This window comes from Megascapheus bottae, chromosome 5 (assembly GCF_031878675.1).
Source record: "Megascapheus bottae isolate mThoBot1 chromosome 5, mThoBot2.hap1, whole genome shotgun sequence".
NCBI lineage: Eukaryota > Metazoa > Chordata > Mammalia > Rodentia > Geomyidae > Megascapheus > Megascapheus bottae.
This window is the reverse complement of record NC_143513.1, coordinates 4,065,581-4,089,492: the sequence shown is the minus strand read 5'-3', so window position 1 is coordinate 4,089,492 and position 23,912 is coordinate 4,065,581. Positions and strand designations below refer to the sequence as shown.

General features: G+C 39.7%; 1 protein-coding gene across 1 annotated transcript in view; it reads left to right on the top strand.

The window, feature by feature from the left end:
* The window catches only part of Amph (amphiphysin), a 123,707-nt gene that overhangs the window by 86,049 nt on the left and 13,746 nt on the right, over nt 1-23,912 (top strand). The window contains exons 12-16 of the mRNA XM_090332602.1: nt 1,214-1,330; nt 6,152-6,175; nt 8,246-8,269; nt 11,369-11,401; nt 17,993-18,118. Coding sequence (XP_090188728.1) covers nt 1,214-1,330; nt 6,152-6,175; nt 8,246-8,269; nt 11,369-11,401; nt 17,993-18,118 — 324 coding nt within the window. The remainder of the gene's footprint in view (nt 1-1,213; nt 1,331-6,151; nt 6,176-8,245; nt 8,270-11,368; nt 11,402-17,992; nt 18,119-23,912) is intronic.

The window sequence follows — 23,912 nt, the reverse complement described above, 5'->3', positions numbered from 1 at the left end:
TCCTTTTCGTGGACTGTGAATTTGTTTTTCTGAGGTATTCTCCTGGAAATACCATATTTCAGTAAATACATTTGAGTGTACTTGTACATGAGGTGTTTACTTGTACATTTGTATCTTAGTTCTGGTATTTACCTGTGAGTGAAAGCATTAGCCTTTGTCTCTCTGGGCCTGATTTTACCTGACATATTTTTTTTCCAGGTCCATACATGTCTTTGCAAATGATGTAATATCATTTTACTTAATGAATGAATAAAATTCCATTATATATATATGTATATATATATCTCACACTTTCTTGATCTGTTTGTCCACTGAGGGGCATCTGGGCTGATTTCATACCTTAGCTAGAGTGACTAGTGCAGCAGCGAACATGGTTGTACACAGACGTCACTGTATCTTGATTTGTAATTATTTTTACTAAATGCCCAAGAGTGGTGTTGCTGGATCATAGGGTAGTTCTATGTTTAGGGTTTTTTTTCTTTGAAAAATCTCCCAACTGCTTTTCAGAATGGTTGAACAAGTGTACATTCTCACTAGCAGTATATTAGAGTACTTTTTCCCTCATATTTGCATCTGTTGTTTGTATTCTTGATGATGACTATTCTAACTGGAGAGAGATAGAATCTCAATGTTGTTTTGATTTATGTTGCCGTTATGGCCAGGGATGTTGAGCATTTCTTCATGTGTCTGTTTGCCACTTTAACTTCTTCTGAGAAGACTCTGTTTAGCTCAGTTGTCCATTTATTAATTGGATTGTTAGTTTGAGGGTTTAGTTTCCTGAGCTCTGTGTACGTTGTCAATATTTGGCTACTGACTGTATGGAGAGTTCTCCAGGGACAGTGCCCAGGCCCAGAGTTCAAGCCCCATGACCCACAAAAAAAAAACCCAAAAAGATTTCTCTTTGAAATGTGTGTTACCTGGAATTGGAACAGAATGAAGATACAAAAGGTATCCTGGACATGTTCCAGGTTTTTTTTTTAAATCTATATTTGATCAGAATTAGTCATCTCTCCCCCTATAACTTTTATCTAAGTACATGAGTAAACCATCAAAGGGTAAACTGAACCTAATTCAATTCCCTTCACTGTGGTGTAGTTTACAGAGAGGATGTCAAACAGTGATATTACTGAGGTTCCACATGGGTGATCCAACGAATGTGTTAAGTCAGATCAGAACCCAGCTAATGCCTGGTTTGTTTATCTGTGGTTAACAGAATGAAGTCGCGGAGGTAAAGAAGGAGGAGACGCTGCTGGATCTAGATTTTGATCCCTTCAAGCCTGAGGTGGCACCTCCTGGTTCTGCTGGAGTGACCCACTCACCCATGTCTCAGGTATCAAGCTGACTTTTGGATATTTTGGAAAGACATTTTATATAACCATCGCCATTAAGTTCAAGAAGGCAAACAATGACCCTTAGTCCCTTTCAAATAATGATCACCTGCTTTCCTTTGTGGTTTTAAAAAAATGCTTAATAGGAAAGAGGAGCAGGAGGAAAATTTATCAATAGTTATGATTCTGAATCTCCAGATATCATTCTGAATCTCCAGATATCATTAGCTGTCTGTTCCCACAGAAGTGTCACACCTTGCATTCCTGTTTGCCCTGGACTGCTACTTGCAGATGGATTAACAGGGCTCCTGTATACTCTCAAATGACTTCTCGTATGGCTTCCTAAAATAAAGCAGCAGAAGCTGCTGTTGCTGTTGCTGTTGCTGTTGCTGTTGCTGTTCCTCCTCCTCTTCTTCCTTCTCCTCTTCCTCGTCTTCCTCCTCCTCTTCCTCCTCTTCCTCCGACTCCTTCTTCATTTTGTTGGCCATGGGGCTTGAACTCTGGGCCTGGGTGCTGTCCCTGAGCTCTTCAGCTTAAGCTAGCATTCTATCGCTTGAGCCACAGCACTTCTGGCTTTCTGGTGGTTAATTGGAAATAAAAGTCTCATGGATTTTTGTTTCTGATTGTTGTCCTTAATGTACTATGTTGTCTCTCATCTCCTTTGCTGTCCCTTGGTTATCTCATATTGGTATAGTATCTCACTTTGTTATCTGATATATTGAACTTATTTGTATTTGGATATTTGAAATTTGATAGGGAAGGGGGGAAAACCAAGACGGGTGGGGGGTGTGGGGGGGGAGGGAAACGGGTACCAAGACATGTGAAAGGGTATCAATGGATGTGAATTAATGCACTTCTATCTGGCAAATATCATGTAACCCTTTTACTAATTACAATAAAAAAAATAAAAAAAAATTTACTCTATTAAAAAAAAAAAGTCTCATGGACTTTTCTGCCCAGGCTAGCAATTGAACCATGATCTTTAGATCTCAGTCTCCTGAGTAGCTGGATTTACAGGCATAAACCATTGGCCTCCAACTTAAAGCTTCTTTTGTCTTTAGGTTTATTCTTCTTCCTATTTGAGATTCTATCCCAACAGAAATCTGTTTTTTTTTTTTTTTGTGGTTGTTGTTGTTGTTGTTGTTTTTTTTTTTGTTTTTTTTTTTTGCCAGTCCCAGGGCTTGAACTCAGGGCCTGACATTATCCTTGTGTTTTCTCAAGGCTAGAGCTCTACCAGTTGAGCCATAGCAGTACTTTCAGCTTTTTCTATGTATGTGCTACAGAGGAATTGAACCCGAGTCTTCGTGCGTGCTAGGCAAGCACTCTACCACTAGGCCACACAAAACAGCCTCTCACTAGATATTTACTTAGATGTGGAACTGACCTTGTTCCCCACGCGTTCCCTTAATCAGCATGTTTCCACCCTCATTTTTTCTCTTCTTCTACTGGTTACTGAAATAAAATTCTGTGTCACAGCAATAGTGGTATTAGTGGCTCTCTTGGAAAAATCATTTACAGTTGTCTGTGATATTGGGAATCTGTTGACCCAAAATTTAGGCTAGTAATTTTGGTGTTTTTAGGAAACACACACTTGACTTCGGGGAAAATCTAAACATGCTGGAGTATGCTGGAAGTTAAATTAATGAAAGCGTATTGCAAAACTCCACTTAGAAATTGAGGCCTACCTCAGTTGAGGTACTTCTTTGTACTTCAGAGGAAACCCTGGGGAGATGACTAAATCTGATCAAGTAGAACCTAAATATCTCCAGAATGTGATGCCAGTATAACCCATGAAGGTGGTTGGATTTCTGAAAGCCTCTCTTGTAATAAATATGAACGAACACGTCTAATATGTCAGTAGGCACAAGAGTTCAGAAAGTCTGTCTCTGCTGCTACAACTTTATAAAAATAATTGATCTCTTAAATGAATGGCTCAGGAAATTATCTTTATACTCTCCTAGGAGATTAGACTAGTAGAGACCCTGTAAATTCATACATTTAAAAAAACTAATTAAGTTTCCCAAATATGTTTGGTTGCATGAATCTATTGTAGGGAAGCTTTTCTTACAGTTCATTAAATTGTTCTCTGCACTGTATTTTGGAAGATAGGAAAGTGCACATTGTCAACAAGCATGAGATATCCTCTGGTGGCAGTGAAATGTGGACCGTGAATGTCTGAGTAGCTGGGAAAGAGTCCTTCTCAGAGCTCTGTCACTGCAGAAACAGTCAGGAAAAAGGAGCCATCTGCCTTATCCTTCATAGTTCATTACTTTGGTGGCAGAAGAAAAATTTCTATGGTGAATGATGCTGAAAGGAATGAGTGAAAGTCTATCACATTTTTCTGTATGGAAATTTGAACCAAGAGAGAAACGACTTTTATATCAACTCATGATTAAATCAGTCCACAGATGATAGGAATTTGTGTGGATTTAGGATTAAATGATTTATCTTTTTTTTTCCAACATAGATCTCATTTTTGTTGTTCAAATGATCCTTCAACCTCTTAAATGGCCAAGGCGGTAGACACACACCATAGCACTTGGTTTGATTCTTGCAGAATTGAACAATAATTTGGATTAATGTCTTCACAAGTCTTTGTACTACTATGGGAAGCTGATTACCTGCCAAGGCAAGCTCTTTGAGCTGTGTAGGTTTCCTTTGGAGCCATCTAGTAAATTCCTTTGCCTCCAGTGGGTGTAAGGGAGTCACCTAAGACCCATGGCCATTCCCCTCTCTCTTCCTTCACTGGGGATAAGATCTGAGCTGAGGGAACAGAAGCACAGCACTGTTCTATTCCATGGGTCTTTCCATTTCACTCACTGTGATCTTTACCCATCATTCAGCCTTTGTCCTTTGACTCTCTTGCTGCCTGTAGATCTTGTGATGTTCACAGTGTTTATGTGAGCTCTCACTTTCACCATCCTGAAGAGTGATCGACCCAGCATTCCACATTGTTACCTTCCTTTGGAGAAAGTGCTGTGCTGTCTGCATCCTGCGAACCTACTATCACACTTATCTGCATTTATTTTGTTAAATCTCTAATAGTTACACAAAGGGGGTTTCAATTCAACATGTCAGCTTCTGAGCACAATGTATCTTGATCAGTGTCATCCCTTCCATCCTTCTCCCTCATCTCTCCCAACCCTACCCCTTCCCTCAACGTTCCTGGTTCCATTTTGTCATCTGCACCTTGCTAAATACAAGTTACAGAAACAGCTCAGATGCCCTGTAATCGATAGGTGAATCAAATTGTGGTAAATCTATATAATGGAATTTTACTCTGCCATCGGAAAGAATAATTCTATATCATTTGCAGGGGAAGGGATGGTTGTGAAAAAAATCAGGTTAGGTGAAAGAAGTCAGGCTCAGAGAGTCAACGGTTACATATTTTCCTGTGTGGAAGTTAGATGTAAAAGATAAACGTATATGAAAACATATGTGGGGTGCTATGCAAACATGCACAAATGAATTGTATAAGTATTATTTGCATGTCTTAAGGGTCTGTGAAGCAAGAGAACAGAAATCCTGTGGATAATGAGAAAATGCATGTTAGATGCAGCAGTAGTTTGTGTACACAGAAGTGTGCGTTTCTGTCTTTGATACTCTCTGAGAGCTTGCTAAGCAGGAAACAAACCAAGTTGTACAGAGATGCAGGGTGAGAAGCTGAGTAAATTTGGAACAGGCTTAGATGGGGCAGGTGTGGGGGGAAGGGGAAATGGGACTGGGGGGTACTCTTTGCAGCCAGGGGGTCACACTTTCAGTGGTACAGATTCTCAGCAAGGCATCTGTCCTGGCCTCTGGAAATGTCGGCATGTAAAATGGAAGTGCTGGGCTCCAGTGATGCAAAACAAGTTGGCAAATGTGGGTCCCTCTCCAAAACAGGCACATTGAAGGGATGTGACTGTAATTCTCAATTTCAGAAGAAGAAAGGGAGTCCTCCCGGACCATTCCCACCCATGGTGGAGGTCATTTGCACCATCTGGGTTCCTTCCTGCGAACCAATAAACTTTATAATGAAAACCCTCATAGCGAGTGTAATTTGTTCATATGTCTTAATGGGCACCCTGCTAATGTGTGTGATTACCAATTAATGGCACTGCATGCTTTGTAACTGCACACTCTGAAGAACCACTTTGGGGGGATTCATTTACCATCAAAATGGTCACCCTCTGTCCGCTCAAATGTGATGGGTGGGGGCAGTGGGGATAGTCACCTAATTAAAATATGCCCCTCCTCTGTGAGATGAAACACTCTAAGATCTGGTTATTGCCCTGATTTAACAATGTATGTATCCATTTAACCTCTTTTCAGATGTGGGATGCATTTCAAATGTAGGATCATTTTCCATTTGTGGAACACAAGGCAGATGGTTGACACCTGTGTTTTCCAACTTGGTGTACACTAGCCACGGGTAGTGCACTCACAAGCTAATGTGCTGAACTGTAATCTACATGAAGCTCTACAAATGTTCTGTCTTTGACCCTGTAGAGTATCAAAGACTACAACTACTTACTAAAAGATTACAAAACTGCACATATATATACATATATATACGTATATATATGTATATATATATATATATATATATCTTAACCTTAAAATTTTGGTTCTGTCAAACTGGAGTAGCCACATGGGACAAGTATCTGCCAGATTAGATAACACATCAATTTCCATCACTGATGCTTAAACAATGTTGTATTTAATGCTTAAACAATGTTACTGCTATCAAGCCATTTCTCTCCTCATATTTATCACCACGTATGCATTTTCTTCCATACTTTGGATTTATAGCATAATGATATTTTTGTTCATTTCCTTTTCAGACATTGCCCTGGGACTTATGGACGGTAAGAGCTCTACTCTCATGTATCTTGAGCTGTGACTATGCAGAGGCTTCGTTATGTTTTATTTCCCTTACGAGGGAAAGAAGATGACCGACACATTTTATCGAATCCCCTCATGTCCACAACCTCAACATCTTGGTAGGGAAGAGTGGGCCAGGAGTCCAGATTGCCAGATGGCTGGGGTTCAAGACTGTGGCATTGTGACCTTTGCTTCTGCCCATGAGGTAGTAACGACTGTAGGGAAAGGTACCTATGTGGTTGCTTTTCAGTAGAATGAAACAAGTGTGGGTGAGAGCATTGGCAGATGATCGTAACTACTCTGTCATTATTAAAAGCAACAAAGCTTGTTTAGTAACAAGCTGGGTTTAAATCCAGATTTTAATTCTAATAATGTTAGGACTTTGAGCCATCTCTAAAATTGTCTAAGCTTCAGTTTTTCTTATCTATAGAATAAAGATGATGACAGTGACCTGAGAGGATAATAGAGGGATTTCATTAGATATTTGTAGCCCAATGTGTAGGACGTATCAATAATAGATAGGTATTATTGCCTGTGTTATTTATTCCATGAACCTGACAAGTATTTCCAAAATGTAGAGTTCAGTGGGCAATGTGAACAGAGATGTATGGTATTATATTACCATGGAGAAAATAGCAAAGATGTTCCTATTTCTCAGAGGTAAGGCTTTTGTCTTAGAAATGTTCTGGTCATGTAGTCTTAAGAACCTTACATGAATTCATGCATTTTTCTTTTTCTAATGTGTGCCCCCCTTTTTTATACTGATCCTGGGGTTTGAACTCAGGACGTTCTCCCCAAGTTTCCTGTTCAAGGTTGGCACTCTGCCACTTGAACCACAGCTCCACTTCCAGATTTTTTTTGCTAGATAATTGCTGGTGAAGAGTCTCATGGGCTTTTTTTTGTTTTTTTAACCATGACTGGCTTTGAACCTCAATCTTCAGATCTCAGCCTCCTGGGTCACTAAGGATTGCAGGTGTGAGCCACCAGTGCCCAGTGTGTCTGTGTCTTCTGAAAAGATACTATAACTTTCTCCCCTTAAAAACGAAAGGACTGTCTACTTATCTTCTGCAGAATCATGGTCACACTAAATTCTTTGAGATCTGTGAAACACCAAGACAGCTTTCAAGGGAAGAGCTAATAATGTTCTTTGAAACCACCTGTGATTAAGTTGTCATTTATAGTGAATTTTTTTTACTTATGTGTTCCCCCAAAAGAAATGAATGAATTGGCTTTCCAAGCATTTGAATTCTAGCCTCAACTCTGGCATTTTTCTTGATGTCTAAAGGATAATGTTAGTTATTTTTTATTTGGGGGTTTTCTATCCTTTGTTGGAGCTATAACATAATTTTCTTTCCTATCTGGAGAGGGTCTGATGTGGTAAAGGTATTATCTAGAAGGAGTTTCTGACTGTTTTAGAAGGCAAACCTATTAGGAATATTAAGGATAATTAATAGTTAAATGATGGATTTCTGGACATAATTATTATTGTTTTAATTCTTCCCAACCAACCAAAGAATTTTGCTTCCATATAGAAAATGGCTCCTAGGTTGAAGAAAGATAATTCTCAAGGCAGAGTGGTTAATATCAAATTATTCCTTCATCTATGCCCCACCTCAAATTTAGAATCCAAGTGAAGGAATATTGTTTCATCTTTTCTGATGCTTTGTCAGATTAAAGCACATGAGACTGAGTGACTACTATACTCATAGAGGTTTGATCTCATTTAGTATTTATTCTCATACTTGCTTGCTTCTTTGAATAAATAAGCATTTCATAGTCTGCTAAAGCAGACTATGTATAGTAGCCATAAAACAATCTTTTCTGATGTTAGAAAATGGCACAGGTTTTTAATGAGTTTCAATTATGATTTCTACATAGTAGTTTTAAAAAAATGATTCCATCACAAATAAAGTGCAGAATATAATCTCAAACAAGTAAAAAGCCCTTGACTCTAACAGATTGTTTTCTGTGGATAGTATGAAAATTTGTAATCTATCAATGAATTTCCCTTCCTTGCCTCATTATTCTCTCTCTCTTTTTTTAAACCCATACAGACAAGCACTGATTTGGCCCAACCGGTAGGTAAACACCTAGAAAACTCTGGATTTTTAGAATATTTAATATGCATTTGGTATATGTTGTTTATTGTAGATTGAACTTTTCCCCTATTGTGTTGCTAGTCATAGATTTATTCAATCAATTTAAAAGCTTTCTACCATTGTTTAACTGGTATTATTCTACGAAAGAGCTTTATGTTTTCTCATCATCTGTTTCATCTTATTAATTTTTTTCCTTTGCTTTTCTGCACATTCTAAAGACTGACTCTTCAAAAAGTCTTTCTCTGTGTAACCTGATCATGGAGGAAACTCCTGACAGTGGGTTGGCTGAAGAAATTCAAAGATCTCAAATTGATATAGGTGCATTTACTTGGGACCCTGATGCTAGTACAGAGAGTGTACAGAAAATGACCCCAAGTGAGTCTCAAGAAGATTTTGCATGTGTGTCTGAGGCACGGCAAGACAGATTTCCCACCAGAATGCTGTCTTCCACTGACGCATCCACTGTAGCTGCACAGAGCAAGTGTGTGCTAGAGCCAGGTGGAAATGAACAAATGTCCCCAAAGCCTATGCCTGAGGCTGGAGTTGCCATTACTGCTTGTGTGGAGATAAACCAACCTTGTGATTCAGAGGTGCCAGGCATGAACACAGCTGGGCTGCCTAACGAAGGCCATGAAGATACTGAAAGATCAGACAAAGAAGGAGAGAAGCAGAAGACAGAAGATTCGGTGTGGGCAGGTGTGGAGACTTGTCAAAAGGTAGATGCTAGAGCAGTTGATGTCCAGGAACTACAGGGCAGTAAGGAATTTGCAGAGGAGGTGTGTGGACATGTAGAGAACAGGATAGTAGTTTGTCTTAAAGCAGTCACAAAGCAAGCCCAGGATGCCCACAAAATCAGTGACCAAGGAATGAGATGTAAGCAAAGTATGGAAACGCATGGACCTTACTTTGAAGAAGCCCATCTATTCGAAAAAGATGACGTAGGAAGCGTAGCTATGGTAGGTGAGCCTTGTGATGGAGGCCAAAGGCTGCATGATAGGGTTGAAATAATAATTAATGGTTGTAAAAATATGGAAGGCTCTGGAGCTCAACCTGACAATTACATAGATGCCTTGAGTCCTTGTCTCCAGACTGACTCTGTGTTTGATAATAAAGATGCCTGTGCTGGGGGATGTGATTTACCCAGAAAAGACATAAAGGAAAATGTAATAGACGCTGCCAACTGTGCTTTAGTATGTCCCGCAGCACAGGGCAGTGCTGATGCTGAAGAAATTCAGTGTGGCATTATATTAAGTACCAGTGAAGGTGCCCAAGATAAAAATCAGGCCATTTTTGTGTCAATGAAATATGCAGTGGCAGTCCAGTGTAAGACTAGCTTTAATTATTCTCTGGAAATGAACGATAGCACACGACATCGGTGCTTACTTGAGGGGGGAGACTCCTTAGAAGAGTGGTTGGAAAGCACAGCAACTGAGAACTGTAGTCAGATCATGAACATGTCAGGAGTTGCAAAGACAGACTGTCAGGGAGTAAATGCAGATCAAATCAGGCAGCTCAACTTGAATTTATCCATGAGTAATGTAGGTACATCAGGATGCTCTGATATTCCCCATGGTCAAGCCAGTGGATTTGCTAATTGGCTAGGTTCTAATCACTGCTGGCCTATCAGAGATGGGGAAGGCTTTGATCATTCCTGTGCACATTTAGATGTAGTTGGAAATCAGAAAGGACTGACAGATACCCAGGAGGAGCAAGCCACTGCTAGCTGCTCAGAGCAAAGCCAGGAGATAGTTAGACCACTGGCTCTGGGAACCTTCTGGAATATTAGCACTGAGAGTTCTGATAGTTCTCGAGACAGTGACACCAACAACTCAGAGTTATCTGAAGATGAAATTGCTAACCAGAGATATGGATTGTTGTATCAAGAAATAGAAGCTGATAAAGACGAGGTACCTACCCCAATATGTAGCCTAGTCTGACCAGAGACTTCTGTAGGTTTTGTTTTTCCTAATGTCTTTTACCTCCTTCATTATCCATCCATTTATCTCCCTGGCAGATAATCATGTACTTCTCAAAATCTGTGCAACCCAAATGCAAATAGGTTGACAAAAAAAATTCTCACCAAAGCCCCAAAACAGTTAGGATACATGGTGCTGGTTTCTCATACCTGTAAGCCTGGCGACTTGGGAGACTGTAAGAGGAAGGATCATGGTTTGCAAAAAAGGCAGAAAAGCTCATGGAATCTTGTTCTGAAAAATCTTTCAAAAATAAAAATAAATTTTTAAAAAATGAAAAAAACAAAAACAAAAACAGGCCTGGGGGTGTGGCTACCTGGTAGAGCACCAGCCTAGCAAATTGGAAGTCCTGAGTTGAAACTAAAAATGTGCCAAACCACAAACAATACAGATTTATATACTGGTCCCAAAGTTTGTCCATTTTATTAAGAATGAGTGAAATGAGTCAGATGTGCTGGTGGCTCACGCCTGTAATCCTAGTTACTCAGGAGACTGAGATCTGAGGATCACAGTCCAAAGCCAGCCCAGGCAGGAAAGTCTGTGAGACTCTTATCTCCAGTTAATCACCAGAAAACCAGAAGTGGTGCTGTGGCTCAAGTGGTAAAATGCTAGCTTTGAGCTTAAATGCTTAGGAACAGTGCTTAGGCCTAGAGTTCAAGCCACACAACCAGCAGAAAAGAAAAAAGAAATGTGAAATGCTCTCAGCATGCCATCAGAAACTGCTGTGATTCACCAAAATGACAGGTTGCAGAAATGATGGCAAAGCTTTTTGTAGAATTTACCAAGAGCCTGAAAAAAGAGCTGTTAGCTTCTCCTGGCTTTTCTCTGGAACCATTTTCTCATTAATGAGAAAGTTGATTGGGATTAGCATTGAGTCACTTAGCAGTAATAAATGTAGAATTGATCTTTCTTTTTTTTGTCAGCCTATTTAAAATAATACAGCATGGCCTTTTGCTTTTCTTAATGGCGTTCATGCTCCGTGGCCTTTTGTATTATTTTGAAGTCTGGTAGTCAGTACTCTTCGGGTTGTCTTGTGAATATTCACTTACTCCTATAAAAGTGATGGGAAAGAAAGTAATGGGCTCCATTTTCCATTTCTGTTCAGGCTCCTGGTGGTTCTTTCAATGGATTTACCCAGGTAAGGTTTCAAGTTTCCAGCAAGATCCTCTGCTAAGAATAGAGTTTGGCCTAGTGGTAGAGTGCTTGCCTAGCATGCACAAAGACCAGGATTTGATTCCTCGGTACCACATACATAGAAAAAAGCCCAAAGTGGTGCTGTGGCTCAAGTGGTAGAGCTCTAGTCTTGAGAAAGCCCAAGGACAGTGCTCAGGCCCTGAGTTCAAGCCCAGGACTGGCCAAAAAAAAAAAGAATACTGAATGTTTTTCTCAATGTGGGTGCTACTGGAATAATGATTAACAGTATGAGTACAGAATTTGTCCCTATTACTCAGACTAAATTCTACTCTCTGCTGGTTTCTCTACTGGTAAGTAGGAGTTATGTTGATGTGATTCTCTAAATTTGTCTGTCCCAATGAGGTGAGAGGATTGATTGGAAGTAGAGAGGGGATTTAGAGAAAATATGAGATTTGGAGGATCTTGTTTTCTTTATTCACAATTCAATGGTGTTTCAGGAAGCAGCCCCTGGGAGATCAGAGGCCCTGTGATACTGACTGTGCACATTAAGTCATTTTCCCTTGGCAGTCTAAGGTAGACTGTCGTATTGTGTATTTCCAACAGACAGAAAAGAAAAACCCATTTCAAACTTAGGCCATGTGATTATCCAACTCCGACAGTCCCTTCACAAGAGACCTCAAGCTCAAGATTGTCTCTGATATAATGCTTTCCATCTGAATGCCAGATATGCAGACCTTTCAACCGTGTTCACAGTAGGAATTCACTAAATAGATATTCACCATGCATTCAGAATTAGAATTTATTAACTGTTATTTTTCCACATGGGATTGCTTCCCTTGTTTTCCTTATCCTAATGTTTTCTAATGCTTCTCTTTTATAGATCTTGGCCTTTTCCTTTTTCCAGCCATTTTTCTCTGCTTTCTGTGCTTTTCATCTTTTCCAAAAGGTCTTTTACTCCTAGAATACTTCCTGTCATGAATGTGACATCTGTCGTTAATATTTTTACCTTCTACTTGCAGTACCTAAGTATACCATTTTCCCTTTTGTAGGTGAGCCTTTTCTCAGTGCCTGGTGAAAGATTAAAAGTAATATGTTAAAGATCTGAATAGAAACATCTAGAAAGGCCTCCTTGGCTATATACATCGTTGTAGGTTTCCCAGGATATCTTTTCTGTCCAGGAGCATCTGCTGTGAGATGCTTCTCTCTCCCTCCTTCCCTCATCTCCCCCCCCACCAACCCCCCGCTCTGTATCTGTCTCTGTCTCTCCCTTTTTTGCCTTTTACTTGAGCTGGTCACTGTTCTTAGGCTGGACTCCTGTGGTTCTGGTGTGAGGGGTTGAAGCTTAGCTGTACTGTAAGAGTGATGAACAGGACACTATGGGACACAGATGGGGAGACAGAGGCATTTGTTCTTATCCTTAACATGTAAGTGATTGTTGATCCTTCTACTTTCCTAATGTGCCTGTGTGTCCCAGCCCAAAGCCCAACTTCTTCAGCTTCAGTGGAATTCATTTTGTGTTTCATGCTGAGAAGGAAAGGACATAGACTGGTTTTCAGGGTAGACGGCATTATCTCAAGATCTTGAGTTGGCCATTCTCCTGTCTTTCACACACCTAGCTTGTATGTCTCATGGTTAGTTATGCTTCTTGTTGTGGGCCCATTGGGCTACCTAAGCAGCTGCTTGGGTTGGTTCTTGGTAGTAACTGCTTTCATCGCTGTCAGATACAGAGGGTTTTGGAACTTCCAAATGCTTCATGGCATGTTTTTGGCCATCTTCAGTTACCCAGTGTCCTGTGCTTTTCCAAATAGATGTAACCAAATTTGAAGTTCACTGTTTACAGCTCAGGCCATTCAGAGTGTGTAGCTTGCTTTTTTTCCCCCCAGTCCTGGGCTTGAGCTCAGGGTCTAAGCGCTGTCCTTGGACTTTCTTAAGGCTGAAGCTCTCTACCACTTGAGCCTCAGAACCACTTCTGGCTTTTATTTTCTGTATATGTGGTACGGAGGAATCGAACCCGGGTCTTCATGCATGCTAGGCAAGCACTCTCATTAGGCCAAACTCCTGGCCTGTAGTTTGCTTACGTTGTGGCTGCTATTTCTAAGTTACCAATGAGTGTGGGAATGTAAGTTGGTTCCTCTGTCTACAGGTTGAATGTATGGAATGCAGTTTTTGAAATCCCCTTTTTCCCCCCAGGAAATGGGAGGGGGTAATAAAATCTCAGTGTGAATTTGAATTTGGTGACTTCTATTTGGAAAAGCACAGGGACACCAAGGATTACCTACTTCTTTTGCCTGTGGCCCAGTGGAGTACCAGAAATCTTTCAAATCTTGTATAACTACTTCAAGGGACAGGATTGAAAATGAAATTACCTTGACAGGCATGACAAAGAGATTTCAACCCAACAGGTTTGATGGTGAGTGAAAGGCATTGCGATCCATGTCACCACTTTCAACATGCACCCCTTCTCTCCCCATCCCATTCCGCTTCTGTTTTTGCATATGCACATTGAATACAATGTCTACATTCACCTGCCCTTACTTTCTCCATTTTTGTCCTTCCTCTGCCCTCTCCCTCAAGAAAGTATTTTTTAGCTTCCTGCTATTCATTTTTAGGTATGATTTTAATGAGGTTAGCGTTTTATATTCATGAGGTAGTGAGTACATTATTTCTTGGCCATCGTTTCCCCTTCCCATGATTTTTTTCCCACTTTCCCTCCTCTACCCCCTCCCAAGTTGTAAAGTTCATTTCCAACATATTGAACTGTTCATTAGTGGTTCAGATGAGTTATGTCATTGTAATCCTCCAAGGATAATACCTTAATAGAGTCTTGTGTGGGCTTTGCTTTTTATTTATTTTGCATAGCCAAGCAAAAAAAAAAAAGAGAGAATCCCTGTGGCCTACAAATAAATATTTAAATGCTCAAGATGCATTCTTTATGTTCATGTTGAGTCTCAGCCTGGGCAATAGAGTTGCTTTATAATTACCAATAGTGATTGGGTTTAGAAAATGAAGAAATACTGTTACAAAAGGAAAGGCAATGCTCATAATTAAATTCATACTTACAACTTTGATATAAAACATCTAGACTCAGAATTATGTGTTTCTTTTAACTTATTTTTATATATTTTCAATTTCTAAATTGTCTTTAGGGAGTTGTGCAGAGGAAGTGCCATATAACAAAGCAATTTATGAATGTAAAGCATCTTAATCAGTGTCACCTCTTCAACATTCTCATTCCTCTTTGACCTACTCCTTCCCTTACTCTTCTTAGCTTTGTGGCATATGTTAGGTCCGCCTAGAAGAAATGACTTCTTCTCTTGGCTCTCTCCCCCTGCAGCCTGGAAATCCCCACGCAGCACCTGTAACCCTGGCAACTGGCATGCCTGGGGGCAATGCGAGGTCCCCCATTCTGAGGTATTTCCCCATCCTCTGAGGTCACATCCACTTCTGCTGTGGCTATACTCCTCCCCCTATACAATCTCTCACTTCCCACCGTAAACTCTCTTGCTTGCCTGACTCCATCTTGGGTGGCAGGAGTCTGCTCTTTCCTCATGCAATAAACCCTCTTCTCCTGAACTGCGTGGAGTTTCCTTTCGGCAGAACTTACAGCATATATAATAAATTCTCGATTGTAATCCCCCCTTCCCCTCTTCCTTCATCTTTCCTTTTCCCCTTCCCCCTCACCTTGGATGTACTCAACTTGTGTTATTGATTTTGTTGGGCTTTGACCTAGTCTTTCTAAAAGATTATACTATTGGAGATATCTGTAGAGTCCATTATACTTCAGTTAATTCATTTGTAACCATTTGCATACCACCCAGTGTGTTTACATATAGGTTTATACTCACATCCTAGCTACCCCAGATGAAGGAAATCATGCAACCTTTGTTTTTTTAGGTCAGGCTTACTTCACTGAATATAATTTTTCCAAGTTTTTCCTTTTTCTTTCTTTTTTTTTTTGTGGGCCATGGGGTTTGAACTCTGGGCCTAGGTGGTGTCCCTGAGCTCTTCAGCTCAGGGCTCCACGCCCTACCCTTGAGCCACAGTCCCACTTCGCATTTTCTAATGATTAATTGGTGATAAGAATCTTACATTCTTTAGTGCCCTGGTTGGCTTTGAACCTTGATCCTCAGAACTCAGCCTCCTGAATAAGTAGGATTACAGCCAAGTTTTTCTATAGCCTTATGAATGGTACAATATATCACTCTAATAGATGAGTAAAATTCTATTGTGTATATGTGCTACATTTTCTTCATACATTTGTCCATTGAGGGACATCCAAGCTGATGGCATAGCTATGGGGAATAATGCTGCAGTGATCATGGTTATGCAGATATCTTTACTGTAACCTTGTTTGTGTTCTATTATATAAACACCCAGGAGTATCATTTCTGGGTCATAGAGTAATTCTGTATTTGATGTTTATAAACATCTCCCTGTGCTCCAGAGCTACTAGTAACAACATGCATGCCTTCCCTTCCTTTCTATCAGTTTGCACAGTTAGAGTCAGGTATCTCTTCTTTCTGCTGTGAAAGTTAGTTTGTTGCGCCCTCTGTTAAGTACTGCTGCACGCAGTGAGGGACCAGGAAATCACACTGGGTGTATCTGTCAGTGAGTCATCATTGCAGCATCTCTTTCTAGGAATATGCAACAGCCCAGTATTTGGTTAATTGACCATACTGAACAAAACAGGAGTTGAAGTTGGCAATTACCTGGACCTCTCCCTGATGGTTTTATATAGCTCCTAAGAGCATCCTAGTGTATAAGTTGCAATCTTTTTGAATCTGTAGACCTTACTTAGGGCTCTGAGTTGTTTCCAGGGCTGCAGAAGCAGGACTAGAAGGCAGGCACCATATTGGATTGTGAATAGAATCCTTCAATATCCCAGCCCATCTGGCTGTATTTTACAAAACAGGATTCCAGAATATGTGTTTCAAGGCTGCACTGTTCCTTTATCATAAAGGAACATCTCTTTCTGAGTCTTAGAGTAAAATCATTGCACTATCCTGCATGTGAAGGCTCCCCGTGTGTTCTTTGAATATGTAGTGGTTTTTGCCATTCCAGCAAACAAAAGAAAATATTTTCCAGCATTCATAAAAGATAGGACATGATATCAACAGTTGGGGAAGAGCACAATTCCTGTAGAACTCTTTTAGGTGAGCCTTTTGTAACATGATACACAATATAACAAGTTATCTTTTGTTTACTCTTCTCACAAAATAGTTAATGATTTTACACTATCTCAGAAGGAGTGAAAGAGTAAATGACTTCCATATATTACCTTGAGACAAGGTGGGGAGTTGAATATTGGGCCTGCACTTAATATGCAGATGCCCTGGGATTTCAGTCAATAGTTTCTAGAAGAGACAGCTCATATATAAAATCATGCTTCACCCTTACTTTCCATTCTTTGAGTTACATTTATCTCCTGAGAATGTAAGTTGTAATTCCATTCCAGAAGAGTTGGTGTTTTCCTGTGGGACTGTCTAACATCTGAGACAGATTGTGCTTGGAAGGAGGAAAAAATCCTGTATTTTCTGTTACTAATTTCAGTAGCAAATGCTATTAAACTCAGGTAGCAAGGCTCCCTAGGTATTCTTACCTTACTGAAACTTCAAACTTTCATGGACTTCAAAGGAACACAGAATCTGGGTTGCATCTTAAATTATCTTCGCATTTAAAACATCTACAAACAGGGGTTGGAGGCGTGGCTCAGTGGAGTGCTAGCCAGTGTGTGAAAGCCATCAGTAGTGAGTTCAAGTCCCCATCTCAGAACATAAAGAAAAATGTACAAGGATATGTATGTGTTTTGTATTTTGAAACTTCTCTTGGTTCCTTGTGTGGCTTCAGACTGTAGCATAAGCTCATCCTTCCAGGGATTGCTCACAGATTGTTTCCTCCTTTTCCAACTAGACCTTTTGTGTGCTCTGTTGATTGTATAGGCCACTTGATAACTTTCTCTTCTAACAAATCACTTTGATATCCCAAATGAGGAGATTACTGGAGTACTTGGAATATTTACAGTACTTGGAATACTTATAGAATTGACTGTTATGAAAATTTATTCCATTATATCAATCCTTCTTGAATAAGAAAGTAGTATCCTTTCCTTCTAACAATTATAGATCCTCTCTTCTTTCTTCCTTTTTTGATATGTCTCTTTTCTCTCTTTTTTCTCACCCTCTCTGTCGCTCCTGTCTCATTTTGCTATCTCTTTATCTACCTCTTTCTCTTTTCTCTTGCTCTCTCTTTCTTTCTCTCTGCTAAATAGAAGGAAGTACCATTTTTCACATCTTTTATAGACATCACAGAGAAATAAGTAGTAAAATGTTGCAAGTAGGTAAAATGAGGTGGCTGACTTCAAGTTCTTAGTAATGGGAATCAAGGAGTGTAACAGTACTTTATTCTGGGACTTTACAGTTCTGAAAAGACACAAGATGTCAAAGATGGAATTCTTCTTATGGTACAGATGTAACAAAGCTCCTTGCCTTTCAGATAACAAAGACGCTTGGTGCCATCTTAAATGTCCTGTATTCTACAGTATTACCTATTCACTTTGTCGATCTGTTTTCTCTAAACCCCAAACAACCAACCCAAGGCTGAAACTGAACAGGCTGCACCCACAGAGCTGAAAGCAGAGGAGCCTCCTGTCACTGTGGCCCCCCCTGCCGGGCTAGACCTAGGACTGGAAACCAAGGAGCCGCCCCCCATGGAGGAGTCAGTGGTGAGTGTCACCCCATCCACCCACCTATGCTGCCACCATGCTTATCTCCTGACCCAGTGTGTTGCTGCTCACAAGCACTATCGTGCCACATCAGTCACATCTCCCCTGTTCCAGTGGCACTCACCATAAAACTCCATTCCTGCTCATGCCTTCAAAAGAGCTATCCAGAACAGTGATCATACCATCTAGAGAAAACTCGTGTAACCATAGCCAGAGTGCTAGATTCTCTCCCTTTCATTCTACAAGTAGGTTGTAGAATGTGTAAAGAGTTGGACCTTTATTCTTTATTTTACATTTTATAAAATGTTTATATATAAATATATACATATAAAGACAATGAATTTAAATATAGGTATATTTATATAATAAATATATGTGGCATGCAATAAATATAAATATATTTAATGTATTACATTTATATATATTTCTGTATATGTTACACACACTCACACACATGCATGCACACATTTTTGTTCCCTAAAGTGGGGGCATAACTTCTTTCTTATAATAACATATAGTGGTATCATTCTTTTTTCTAAGGAAAAGCCTCTCTGTTTCAAGATGTGTGGTATGTAACTGGAAAAGCATAAAACCCCACCTTGTGTCCTTGGAGTTAATGAATAGGTTGCTGTGCCGTGCATCACCTTCAGAGAGTACCTCTTTTCCTACTAAAATGTACCATAATGAGTTCACATTTTGTCAAGATGAGTTTCATCTGAGGTGAATGTCATTGTGATCTGGTTAAAACAAAAACAAAATTACAATAAAAAGTATATGGGAAAAAAACAAACCAAAAAAACCTCAAGTGCAATTTCAAAAACAGGAAATGCTAGACATGGTTTCCAAAGAAACCTAAAGTTTTCAAGGTAAGATGAATTACTGTTTTGATTCCCCACATAGCTGATGCTGTCCCTGGAATTACTTTCCCTCACAAAGGCTAATGTAATTTTTTTTAACAGTATGCCTTTAGGATGCATTTTTATAAACCTGCACTCCATCTCACTTTCTCCCAATGCTTTTATATTGTATAAATAAATATTTGGAAACAGATCATTTCAGTGTTGCTTTTAGTATATAAATCTGAGACTTAGGTTGAACAACAGAGAAAGATGAATATAGAATCTCTACATCATGTGTTCTTTGATTATTGTCAGTCATTTATCATGTGTGACATTTCCTTGCAGAAAATAAAGTCATATTGATTTCACTTTTTTTGTTTTTTTGTCCGTTATGGGGCTTGACCTCTGGGTCTGGGTGCTGTCCTTAAACTCTTCAGTTCAAGGCTAGCTCTCTAACACTTAAGCCATAGCACCACTTCTTTGATTTCACTTTCTTAAAGACAAGAGACAAGATTGGCAATTTTTTCTAAATACCTGTCCACTTCTATACTTTGTTTAATTGATGTGAAATAGATGAATATCCAATTTTTTGGCCTGTTATTTCAAAAAAAGTCGGTTGTAGTTAAATTTAAGGTTAGCATGACTTTCAAGACATTTGCAAAACAGCAAATAGTCATGTATCATTGTGTTTTATCCAACAGCAAAGCTTGGAAAATATTTTCTTCTTGTAGATCTAAAAATAACCAACAAACTGGAATGTACAATAGTAATAAAAGAGGAATATAGTAGGAATGAAAAACTTTTCCATCATTTGTTTTATACATATATATATGGTATATAAGTGTGTGTATATATATTTATATAGGTAGGTACAGTATTATTTAATAAATATACATGTATACAAATATATGTATGTACAAAAATGTATGATTATCCACATATATGGTTCTAGGGATATATACACATACGTGTTGTATACATGGGTGTATATGTGTGTGTAGAGTGGTGGGAATTGAGCTCAGGATTTCACACTTGCTTTTAGTTTATTTTCAGATAGGGTCTGTGCCATTACACAGCACTGCACTCATCACCTCCCTGCCTCCCAAGTAGCTGAAATTTGAGCAAATGATTTCCAGTGTTCCATAGAAGTTTCGTATGGTTCTCTGGCAGTTAGTGACCACCACTGCATTGGAAAACTCTTAGCAAGAGCAAAAATCATAGAAGAGACTGCAGATAGGGAAGAAGGAGGGAAGCATTCCTTAAAACCAGGCCAGTGTTGGAGCCTGATGTTCATTCTGGGCTCATCCTTCTGTTGCATACTGTAAAGTCTAAATGTTAATGAGACATCAGCTAGAGAAATGGAATTTATTAGCAGTAGCCCTGGAAAAAGAAGAGAAGAGCGTGCCATTTCTCTTCACTTTTCTAAGTAGGTCATGCAAGTTGTTTGTGTTTCCTCTGTAAATCCAAATGCCAGTTCCCTTGGCCTCTTGCCTTTGGCAGAATTGTTGATGTCAGTATTCTAGTGACTTTTATTTGTAGCGTTCTTATCAACACTTATGGAGCGCTCCATTTCTTTCTCTGTGGCTGAGATCAGTGCCTTGCTGGATGCTGGGACGAGAATTGGTGTCACTCAGCACAGGCAGAGTGAAAGTACCTTGGTCTGTCAACCACTGCTCTCTATTGTCACATCCATTCTGCTGTCAGCACCCAGGCATTTCCAGACAACAATGCCTCTTTAATTATTTAGCAAAAGAAAGGCAGTAGCAAGTACAGCATTTGAGAGGAAAATCTGGCACAACCTGATTTGCAGACATGTAGAAAATAGACATCAATCTGAGGCTAGTGATTAACACTGTGTGGAACATAATTTTAAAATTATGCTTTACAAAAACTCACACCTGGAATCCTAGCTCTAAGAAGCTCAATGAGATCTAAGAATCACAAGTTTGAAACCAGCCCGGGCAGGAAAGTCCATTGAGATTCTTTATCTACAAATCAATCACCAAAAAGCCCAAATTGGAGCTGTGGCTCAAGTGGTAGAGTGCTAGCAATGAGCCAGGACAGTCCTCAGGCCCTGAGTTCAAGCCCCAGGACTAACACAGAAAATACACAAAAAGATTACCTTTTTACAACACCATGAATCCACCATCAAAATAGACCCTGTTCCTACGATGTAGTATTGCTTTCCTTAAGAGAAAAATCCAGCTGCTAATCCCAAGTATGGTACTTGGAAAATGTAGCTATGGAGAGATCAGTGTATACACAGGAGTGACAGAGCTGTATTTGTTTCATGCTTTGCAGCATGTACATGTACATGCATGCATGGGTGCCTCTGTGTGTGTGCATGTTGTGTGTGTGTGTGCATGTAGAGTAGTGTATTTGCTGTCCTTTCACATTCTGTCTGAAACCAGTGGATATTTATAGATGTCATTTTCCAGGCAGATAGAATCCCCAAATAACTCAAGAATCATGACCACTCCCTTGCCTTCTGCATTTTATTCTGTGTACATCGATTGCATGCACACTGGGCTTTTTAAGTATATAATGAGTGCTTTTCTATGTATTCTTCTTTAATTATTATTATAAAGGTGATGCACAGAGGGGTTGTAGTTACTCAATTCAGGTAAAGAGTGCATGTATTTTTTCTAGTACTAGATTTAAACTCAGAGCCTCACATTTTCTAGCCTCGTGTTCTACCACTTAACCCACTCCTCTAGTCCAGTTTTCACCTTTTATTTTTAAGATAGGCTCTCCTTTCCCACACAGGTTCATGCTTGAGCCATGGTCAACTGTAGGTGTCCTATGGTTGCTGGAATTATAGGCACAACCCATGGACTTGCACGGATTTTGTAGGCTAGGTCGGCCTGGAACAGTAAGTCTCTCAGGCTGAGCCTCCATGTAGTTTGAGGTTACAGATACTAACTAGTCACTGCTCTGAGTTACATGTTAAAAGAAGAATCTCACAATCCTTTCTACATAGGCGGGCCTTGAACCATAATCCTCCGAATTTCAGCTTCCCAGGTAGCTAGGATTGCTGGCATGAGCCACTGGTAGTGGGATCAGTTCTCTTAATTTTTTTTTTTTTTGCCAGTCCTGGGCTTGAGCTCAGAGCCTGAGCACTATCCTTGGACTTTCTCAAAGCTAGAGTTGTACCACTTGAGCCTCAGCACCATTTCCAGCTTTTTTCTATGTATGTGGTACCAAGGAATCGAACCCAGGTCTTCCTGCATGCTAGGCAAGCACTCTACCACTAGGCCAAACTCCCGGCCCCAGTTCTCTTAAATTTTTAATCAAGTTTTTTTTTTTTCCCCAGGTTGATGAGATATTTATTACCAGGGAACAGGTATTGGAGCACATGGTGCTTGAAAAGTTCAGTGCTGTTATAGATGACATTCCAAGCTGTAAAATCATGAGTATGTTAATCAAGTTTTTATTGGGGGAACTTTCAGTCATTCACCACATAACTGTTACCCTACTATAATGATGGATGTTCATCCATAAGTACCTGTCACAAACCATGGGAAGGGATAGCTTTTCTAAACTCATACCTTAACTGCTGAATAGAAAAAGATAAATAAGGCGAGGTGCCGTGGCTCACGCCTGTAATCCTCGCTACTCAGGAGGCTGAGATTTGAGAAACACAGTTCAAAGCCAGCCCTGGTACTCACGTCTGTGAGACTCATCGCCAGTTAACCACTAGAAAACTGGAAGTGGTGCTGAGGCTGAAGGTGTAGGGCGGTAGCCTTGAGCTGAAGAGCTCAGGGACAACACCCAGGCCCAGAGGTCAAGCCCCATGACTGATAAAAAATAAAAAAATAAGCAAGGACATTATTGTAGCTCGTGGCTATGTTTTGGATCATTGTACATGTTCTATGAAGAGCCAGAATGGCGTTGTGTTTGCTAGGCAGGTGACAGACCATACCTCAGCCTGTTTTTGCTCTGGTCATTTTCAAGCTAGTCTCTTACTTTTTGTTCCAATAAATCCTGAACTGTGGTCCCCTGTTGATGCTTCACACATAGTTAGAATGGCTGACCCTTGCTCGGCTACTGCTGGAGGTGGGAGCCTAAAGAACTGTTTGCCAATGCTGGCCTCAAAGCTCACTTCTCCTAATCTCTGTCTCCCAAGTAGCTGAGATGACTGGCATGAGGCACTGTGCACAGCCACATCTCCCATTTCTGATGCCCACGTGCCTCTGTTTATTTCAGTATTCAGTTGGAGAATTTGTATTTTCATGGTTAGGAGTTGGCAAACACTCAATAAGTGTTGTACAAAATTAAGAAAAGTAAGGGAAGGGGTGAGTAAGAGTATTGAAAGGGATGAGCTGCTTTGCTAAATGTCAACTGCTTTATACAACTCCTTAAAGATAATTTAAAAAAAAATTAAAAAGCCAAAAAGAAAAGTTTAGGACTTTGCTAACCCAATAGAACGAACTAACTGGAAGCTGTTCAGTAAAAAAAAAAAAAAAAAAAAAAAAAAAAAAAAAAAAAAAAAAAAAAAAAAGAACAGCTACTGTTAAGCCTATCAGAAGCAAGAACAGCTTTTGGAATCCATTTCCTGAGTGTATTAAGCAACATCAGTTTAAAATTCTTTGTCCCCTGTCTTTCTAGTTTGAACTGCTCATATCAGGCCTGCCAAGCTGATGTTCTTAGAATTCTACTAAGCTAACCAGTTAGCTAAAATTTAAATTTTTCAGTGGATTCCTTTTATTATAGCAAGTTTTGAATACTGCACAAAACTCCCCTTTTCCTATCATGTTTCTCCCAGAAAAGATGTGAAATCTGGTTTGGTATTTTCTAAGCTGCCTTCAACTCTACAGATATTTAGAATTTTAGCCCCCATACACTGACAGTAGGAATAGAAATTAGTCTAGCCACTATGAAAATCAATGAGTTAGAAATAACTCCCCCAAGAACCATCAGTAACTCTTTTCCTTAGATTCCTTTTGGGGAAATTA